The sequence below is a fragment of the Hevea brasiliensis genome, chromosome 1 (assembly GCF_030052815.1).
Source record: "Hevea brasiliensis isolate MT/VB/25A 57/8 chromosome 1, ASM3005281v1, whole genome shotgun sequence".
NCBI classification, from domain to species: domain Eukaryota; kingdom Viridiplantae; phylum Streptophyta; class Magnoliopsida; order Malpighiales; family Euphorbiaceae; genus Hevea; species Hevea brasiliensis.
The window spans coordinates 11,678,657-11,687,816 of record NC_079493.1 but is presented as its reverse complement, the minus strand read 5'-3'; the positions used below and the strand labels follow the sequence as shown (position 1 = coordinate 11,687,816).

General features: G+C 37.1%; 1 protein-coding gene and 1 non-coding gene across 2 annotated transcripts; one reads left to right on the top strand and one right to left on the bottom strand.

The window, feature by feature from the left end:
• Nucleotides 1–214: 214 nt before the first annotated feature.
• Nucleotides 215–1,280, bottom strand: LOC131183005 (vegetative cell wall protein gp1-like). The gene is made up of 2 exons (XM_058152632.1): nt 789–1,280; nt 215–274 (listed from the first exon to the last, which is right to left on the bottom strand). The coding sequence occupies exons 1-2, from the start codon at nt 1,278–1,280 to the stop codon at nt 215–217; spliced, it is 552 nt and encodes a 183-aa protein (XP_058008615.1).
• A 6,084-nt stretch (nt 1,281–7,364) lies between these two features.
• LOC131170201 (small nucleolar RNA R71) lies at nt 7,365–7,471 on the top strand. Its single transcript, XR_009141135.1, has one exon. It is a non-coding gene; the product is annotated as a small nucleolar RNA R71 (small nucleolar RNA).
• Nucleotides 7,472–9,160: the final 1,689 nt, after the last annotated feature.

Sequence of the window (9,160 nt, the reverse complement as noted above, 5' to 3'; positions counted from 1 at the left end):
ATTTTCTCACAAACATCCATATGCAGCAACATTGTGCTGTCTATATATGATTCCCAGAATCGAGAATTTATATAAACTAGCATCAAAGCTAAATGAGTTTGCTATACCAGTTATATACCCCCCCCAAAAACTATACTACCTTTAGTATGCTTCGTGACAATTTGGTGCCAATGAGTAGCTATGAAATGGGCTGTGCTTACTTGTTTTCTCTCCTTCATGCACCACAAGAGAAACAAGTCACCAGCACCCACAATACTGTTACTGTGTCCCCTTCCTAAAACAGTGTAAGAAATGAACCTATGGAGGTATTTCAATACATGATCAACTATCCTAGAGGCTTTTGCAGTCCTCTGTCTATAATAACCCCCAAAAGGTGCAATATCCTTCCAGAATTGAACAGGGTCATAAACAGTTTGCTGCCACTCAATATTTTTATACCCCGAATCCTGAAAACCAAAAATTGCATTCATAGCATCCATGTCTAACTCCCTATCAATTCCAGCACATGGAAAATATATCACATCTTTATGTTCAGGCACTGTTGGTTTGAAATTCAGCCTTAAGGAACTCAAAAATTCCAGGGTCAAATCCTTGTACACTGGTTCCCTAATTTTAGCAAAATCACCCAAATTTAACATCCAAATAGGCAAATCTGAGTCATAAATGCCTAATTCTTTTAAAATCTGCTCATCCATATACTTGTTTGCCAAAATAGGTTTAGAAACTAATTTCTCATAGGCATTTTTCATATCCATATCCTTAAAAGCCCAAGGTAATGGAGAAATTACCTCCTCTATATTATCGGCAGATGACGCAGGTGCTGGAGAATGTAAGGGAGACTGAGGTACTGGTGTTTGGACCACTGGTGCTGGAGTTTGCGAGGAAGACCTGGTCCTTTTGCTGACTGGTTCAGAGGATGGCTGAGGTGGAGAATTTAGGCCGAAAGGAACAGAGGGTACTCGTTTCCGTTTTCCGACAGGGGTTTCCTTGGGTCTACTTGCAGCCCTTTTAGTTTTGCCTTTGGTTTTCGTTTGAGTAGGCGCAGGCTCAGGCACTGGTTCTGGGGAATGGGTGTCGAGAATTGGTGTTTCATTTTGCGATTCAGTTTGTGGCGAGAGGGGAGTCGGCGGACTGAGAGGTGGTATTTGGCTTGGGGGTAGTGGTGGTGACTGAGGTGGTGGCGATTGAGGTAATGGCGGCGTTTGTGGTGGTGGTGACTGAGGGAGCGGCGGACTGGGGCTGGGGTTAGGGTTTGTGGGCAATGAGGATGGAATACCCATTTTTGATTTGACAGAATGTCGAAATCTACTGAGTTTGGGTTTGTGGGAAGACCACATTTTAGTTCTTACCATTTTAATGAAAAGAAAGAAACCTTTCGGCTTCCTGTAAAGATTGCCGGAAAAAATGGCGTGGGAAAGGAGTCGACGAGGTTTATCGGGAGTGTGGGTGAGGCTTTTGGAAAATTGGCGGACATTTTGGGCTATTTTAAACTGTGGGGCAGACTTGTGGTAATATGGGCCATGCTTGGGGTTAAGCATAAGGTTCAGCAGAATTTGCTTAAGACTCTGCTTGACAAGCAATGTCATCAGCAAGTTTCGGCAGGTTTTGGGAAAAATTGTGGTTTTGCTTACCAAAAACAGTCCAAAAGCTATGGAATTCTATTATGACCCTCAGCAGTTACCAAATACACACAAACACCATAAAATTGAGGGATTTAAGTTCATCATCTCTTAGAACTCATCAAACACAATATATTTTCATTTAGCTCATGCAAGCATTTTTCAATTAAGGCACTAATTGTGATTACCTTTTTGCACACTTAATGAAATGGTCTTCTTTCTAAACTTATACCAAAAGCACATTTTCAGCAGCATTTGAGACAAGTTCCAATTAATAAAAAATTGCAGAAAAGACATAGAAATTGACTTCTTAAGCAGCATGAACAGTAGCGTAAACAGTAACCAAAATCTGCAGATTACAAAAACTAGCAGCAATTCAAACAAAAACATGCAAATTCCTATCAGACTACAAAATTATATATACACTAAAAGGTAAAACTTAACAAACACTATTTTTGCACTTCAATAAAGCTCACATCAGTCCTAAATATCAAAATTGATCCTCATCTAAGTTGCATTTCACAGAATTTACACAAAACACAAAATCAAACGTGTGCTATCAAGTAGATTGCAATATCAGCAATTTAGCACAGGTTTAAAGGTGTTACTGTTCACAGGTACTGGATAAATTGCAGAATTATGCTTATACTTGCCCCCTTCAATTCTTTCTTTTTGCTACAAGTGTTAATTTGCCCCATCTTCATGAATGACCTACAAAAGATAAACAAATGTCACTTTTGAGATTAATGAGGGTGAAAACTGAAAATGAAATGAAATGGAAAATTAATGAACTATAAAAGGATACGCTTGGGTTGCCTCCCAAGAAGCGCTTGTTTAAGGTCTTAAGCTTGACCTTCCACTCCAAATCACCTAAATATCCATGATTGGAGAACCAAACCATGAAACCTCTACAACCTTTTGTGTGGGTTCTCCAACAATATAATGCTTTAATCTCTGCCCATTAACTTTAAAAGTCCCTGAGGTTTCATTACCTATCTCAACAGCTCCATAGGGGTATACCTTTATAACAGTGTAGGGCCCTGACCATCATGACTTTAATTTTCCGGGAAATAACATTAACCTAGAGTTGTATAGAAGAACAACATCCCCTTCCTGAAATTCTTTCCTCCTAATATACTTATCATGCCATCTCTTAGTTCTTTCCTTGTAAAGCTTGGCATTTTCATAAGCATCCAATCTAAGTTCCTCAAGTTCATTGAGTTGCAGCATTCTTTTTTCTCCTGCAGTTTTTAAGTCAAAGTTCAGTGTCCTTATAGCCTAATATGCTCTATGCTCTAACTCCAAAGGTAGATGACAAGCTTTCCCATAAACCAATCTAAATGGGGTGGTTCCAATAGGAGTTTTAAAAGCTGTTCTATAGGCCCAAAGAGCATCATCTAACTTTAGTGACCAATCTTTCCTTGAACTATTCACTGTTTTCTCAAGAATTCTTTTCAGCTCTCTATTGGAGATCTCCACTTGACCACTAGTTTGTGGATGGTAGGGCATTGCAATCTTATGCTTTACTCCATATTTTTGTAATAATCTTTCAAATTGATGGTTGCAAAAATGAGAACCTCCATCACTTATAATGGCACGTGGAGTTCCAAATCTTGTAAAAATGAACTTTTTAAGGAATTTAATCACAACTCTAACATCATTAGTTGGAGATGGTATAGCTTCAACCCATTTGCTCACATAATCTACTCCAACTAAAATGTATTTGTGTCCCAAGGACGATGGAAAAGGTCCCATGAAATCAATGCCCCATACATCAAATAGTTCCACTTCCAATATATTTTGGAGGGGCATTTCATCTCTCTTTGAGATATTACCCATCCTTTGACACCTATCACATGCATTTACAAACTTCCTCACATCCTTAAACATGTGTGGCCAAAAGAACCCTGCTTGAAGAACTTTTTCTACAGTCTTTGTCACACTCATATGACCCCTATAAAGTGAAGAATGGCAATCTTTAATAACATTCCCTATCTCCTCATCAGCTAAACATCTTCTAATCAGCCCATCTCCACATCTCTTGAACAAAAATGGCTCCTCCCAATCATAATCCTTCACATCAAAAAGAAATTTCTTCTTTTGCTGCCATGTTAGATCAGGTGGAAGGATTCCACACACTAGATAGTTCTCAAAATCTACATACCAAGGGACTTATGCATTCATGATTACTAACAGTTGCTCATCAGGAAAATAATCATCTATTGGGGGCTCTTTTCCCAAATTTTCTCCTTATTCTTGCCTCAATCTAGATAGATGATCCGCTACCACATTTTCTACTCCTTTCTTATCTTTAATTTCCAAGTCAAACTCTTGAAGGAGTAGCACCCACCTTATCAATCTAGGTTTAGCCTCTTTTTTCTGAAGGAGATACTTGATAGCTGCATGATCCGTGTACACTATTACCTTAGACCCCACAAGATAGGACCTGAATTTTTCTACTGCAAATACTACTGCCAAAAACTCTTTCTCTATAGTAGAGTAATTTATTTGAGCATCATCCAAGGTCCTACTTGCATAGTATATTGCATACACCTTCTTATCTCTCCTTTGTCCCAAAACAGCCCCAATGGCATAATCACTAGCATCGCACATTAACTCAAAAGGTAATGACCAATCGGTGGCTGCATAATAGGAGCAGATATCAAAGCTTCCTTTATCCTACAAAAAGCATTCATACAATTAGTATCAAAATTAAATTCCACATCTTTACTCAATAAATTGGTAAGAGGTTTAGAAATCTTAGAGAAATCCTTGATGAATCTCCTGTAAAATCCAGCATGCCCCAAGAAACTCCTCACTCCCTTCACAGATGTTGGGGGTGGCATTTTCTCAATAATTTCTACCTTTGATTTATCCACCTCAATACCCCTATTTGACACAAGATGTCCCAAAACAATTCCTTCTTGTACCATAAAATGGCACTTTTCCCAATTCAAAACTAAATTGAACTCTTCACATCTCTGCAAAACCTTAGACAAGTTAGATAAGCATTCATCAAAAGATTTACCATACACAGAAAAATCATCCATGAACACTTCCATAATACCCTCAATCATGTCAGAAAATATGGACATCATACATCTTTGAAATGTAGCAGGGGCATTACATAGTCCAAATGGCATCCTTCGATTTACAAAGGTACCATAAGGACATGTGAAGGTAGTTTTATTCTGATTATCTGGGTGAATAGGGATCTGAAAGAACCCTGAATAGCCATCCAAATAGCAAAAATAAGAATGATGAGCTAGTCTCTCAAGCATTTGATCTATAAATGGTAATGGAAAATGGTCCTTTCTGGTTGCATTATTCAATTTCCTATAGTCTATACACATTCTCCATCCAGTTACAGTCCTTGTAGGTATTAATTCATCATTTTCATTTTTTACTACTGTGATGCCCCCTTTCTTAGGTACAACATGAACTGGACTTACCCAATTGCTGTCAGAAACAGGGTAAATAATACCTGCATCAAGTAATTTTAAGATCTCCTTTTTCACAACCTCTTTCATATTTGGATTCAATCTCCTTTGTGATTCTCGAGAGGCTTTATGGTCATTTTCTAACAAAATTCTTTGCATGCACACAGAAGGATGTATTCCTTTAATATCATCAATGGTATAACCAATTATTCTTCTATGCTTCCTAAGAACTCTCAATAATTTTTCAACTTCACAATCAGTCAATTTAGAACTAACAATCACAGGATATGTAGAATTTTGACCTAGAAAAGCATACCTGAGATTTGTTGGAAGAGGTTTCAACTCTACCTTAGGTGCTTCACTTTTTTCAAGCTTTGATGATGAAGTTGTTTCTTGCTTCAAGTTCCTAATCTTTTCAATATCAGCCATAGGAAATGGTGGATTTCCTTCCAAAATTATAGCATATTCTGCAGCTTCTTCAATCTCATCCCCTTTTTTGATATTATGAACCAAACAAGCTTCTAAGGGATCTTTAGGATGTTGCTTTTTAAGCACTTCTCTAACCTCTTCATCTATCACATCAACTCTCAAGCATGAGTTTGAATCATCTTTCTTTTTCATTGCTTGAAACAAATTAAATTCAACTTTCTCTTCCCCAACTTCTAATGTAAGCCTCCCATTTTTTACATCAATCACAGCTCCAGCAGTAGCAAGGAAAGGTCTACCAAGAATAATAGGTATGTGTACATCCTCCTCCATCTCCAATACCACAAAATCCACTGGTATGAAAAATTTTCCAACTTTCAGAGGAACATTCTCAATCACCCCAATTGGAAATTTAATAGACCTATCTGCTAACTGTAGTGATATGGTAGTAGGCTTCATTTCTCCAATCTTCACTTTCTCATAGATAGACAATGGCATCAGACTAACACTGGCTCCAAGATCACATAAAGCCTTATCTATACTGATATCCCCAATGTGACATGGTATGGAGAAACTTCCAGGATCTTTCAGTTTGGGTGGAAGCTTATTTTGCAAGATAGCACTGCTTTCTTCTGTGAGAGCTACAGTATCAAATTCCTCCAATTTCTTCTTGTTAGATAAAATCTCCTTCAAAAATTTAGCATATGAAGGCATTTGTGCTAAGGCATCAGTGAAAGGAATAGTCACATGCAAAGACTTCAATACCTCCAAGAACTTCCCAAATTGCTTATCCAATTTTGCTTTCTTAAACCTTTATGGGAATGGTAAAGGTGGCATGTAGGCTTTAGGTGCAACATATTTAGGTTCTTCTTCTTTGCTTTCCCTCTCCTTACTTCCTTTTTCTTCCACTGGATTTTCTTTCTCAGCTTCAATTCTAACTTCAGTTTGTTCATCTCCTTCTCTGCTTTTCTTTTCTTCAATTTTCTCTTCAATCTTTTTATCTCCATTTTCCAATATTTTTCCACTTCTCAATGTAATAGCCTTGCAATGCTCCCTTGAATTTTCTGGCTAGCTAGGGAGCTTCCCAAATGCTTTGTTACTTGAAGAGCTAGTTTGTTGAGCTATTTGATTCTCTAACATCTTGTTGTGTGTTGCCATTTGATCTACTTTAGATGCTAATTGAGAAATCATTTCTTGTTGACTTTGATGGCTCACAAGTAGAGTTTCAATCATAGATTCCAATCTAGCTGTCTTGTCTAGTTGTGCTTGTTGTGGTAGAAGTGGAGCAGGTGCATTTTGAGGTTTAGAAATTCCAGGAGGGGGGCCTCTATTCTGCTGAAAATTCTGATTTTACTAATACCCTGAAGGTTGCTGAAAATTCTGATTTTGCCCTTGTTTACCTCCCCAAGAGAAATTTGGGTGGTTTCTCCATGCTGGATCATAAGTTGCAGAAAATGAGTTATCACCTGGTCTTTGATTGTAGTTCCCCACATAATCCACTTGCTCACTTGAAAAATCTTGATTAAGTGCAGAAAAATCTGCTGCACAATTGACATTTTTAGCTCCAACTTCTACTGAATTACTAGAACCTCCGGCTAAAGAATCTACTTTCATGCTTAGCTTGTCCATTTTCCTTGTCAAAGCATCAAACTTAGCATTAATCATATTCATGGCATCAAGCTCAAACATACCAGCTGGTTTCTTGATCTCATTCCTCTCACAACTCCATTGGTAGTTGTTATAAGCAATTTTATCAAGAGCAGAAAAAGCTTCATCTTCAGATTTCTCCATAAGGTCACCTCCAGAAGATGCATCAATCGTACTTCTAATAGCTGGTGAAACTCCATTGTAAAAGTGTTGAACAAGCATCCACTTAGGAATCCCATGATGTGGACATCTCCTTTGCAAATCCTTGTACCTTTCCCATGCTTCATACAAGCTCTCATCATCTCTAGGTTTGAAAGAAGTCAGCTCATTTCTTAGCTTAGCTGTCTTGCTTGGTGGAAAATATTGAGCTAAAAATGCTTGAGAAAGTTCATCCCATGTTGTGATAGAACCCAGTGGCAAAGAATGTAACCACTCTCTAGCTCGGTCCTTCAGAGAAAAAGGAAATAATCTGAGTCGAATTGCATCATCAGAAACTCCATTTATCTTCAGCATATCGCTGATCTCAAGAAAGTGTGCTAGATGCACATGTGGACTTTCACTTGGATTTCCTCCAAATTGTGATTGTTGCACCATCTGACAGAGTGCAGGCTTCAGTTCAAAATTATTAGCTTCTACCCTTGGTCTTGTGATACTTGGCATGAAATCTCCAATGTTAGGATAGGCATGATCTTTCACAGAGCGGTTGTTATTGTTGTTGTTGTTGGCCATTTCTTCTTGTAATTCCTCTTGCTCTTGTGCTCTTTCTTGTTGTTGTTGAGCTTTAATTTCAGCTTTTCTCCTCTTAGATTCTGCTCTTAAAGCTTTTGCTGTCTTTTCTATTTCTGGGTCAAAGAATAAATTGATTTCTTCACTTTTTGTCCTTCTCATAAAATAAAGCACCTGAAAAACAAAAATAAACAAATTCTCAAAGTAAAATGGTAAAAAGAAATAAAATAAAATGCCCAAATTAACCAAACAAACAATTGTTTAATATCAAACAAAAATCAAATCCCCGGCAACGGCACCAAAAACTTGATGTACGAAAATCCGCAAGTATACGAGTCGTCTCAAGTAATAAAGTGATGAATCAAGTATCGTTCCCACGAGGATTTGCTATTTGATTACTAAACTATGAATGAAGCGATTATTTGGGCTAATGATTAATGAATAAATGGTAAATGTAAATGAGCAAGGTAAATTGATTAATCTAATTGAAATGGGTAAAGAGCAAACAAATAAATTCTAATTCTAGTTCGCAATTAAACTAAAATTAATAATGGGTAATTTAAACAAAAGTCTAATTATGGTAAAAGTGATTCCAGAGTTGGGGGTTTATGCATAAATTAATTGGGATTTGTCTTGGGCACTCCAATTTTTAGGGAAAAATAGAGTTTGAAGGAAATTGATTCTAAATCCCTTTGATATCTTTTTCAAGCAAATCAAAGTGTATTCTAAAATAACCAAACCTACTTTCGTATGTATTTGATTACTTTAAAACCCATTAGGTTTTGTAACCAATATTTAATTCCTCTTAAAGTCCTAGTTTATTTCTAAATCTAGGTGATTTTAAGTTCCAATCCATGATTACCCATCAATGACTTTCACCTTTTGGTCCTTCAATCAAAGATTAACACAATACCCTATGGGTACCAACATTACGCAAGTAAATCAAGCACACAAGGAAGGAATCAAAACTCATATTCATATAAAATAAGGAAATACCCAGTCCAAATCCACAAATTAATCTAAAACATATTTCCCAACTCTAAAATCTAAAGAAATTACTCACTCATGATGGTATTTACAAGAAATATTGATGGAAAAGTAAAGGAAAACATGATAAGAGGACTGAAATAGAAAAACCCAGGTGAAAGAACCAAAGTCTCTGGTTTCTGGAGCTCCAAAACTGGTGCAGTAGCTCCTCCCCAAAAGAAAATGGCGTCTCCTCCCTTTTTCTCTATTCTATTTTTCTTTTCTTTTTTTTTTCTCTTCCCTTCCTCTTGTGGCAAAATAAGGAAATGATGAATT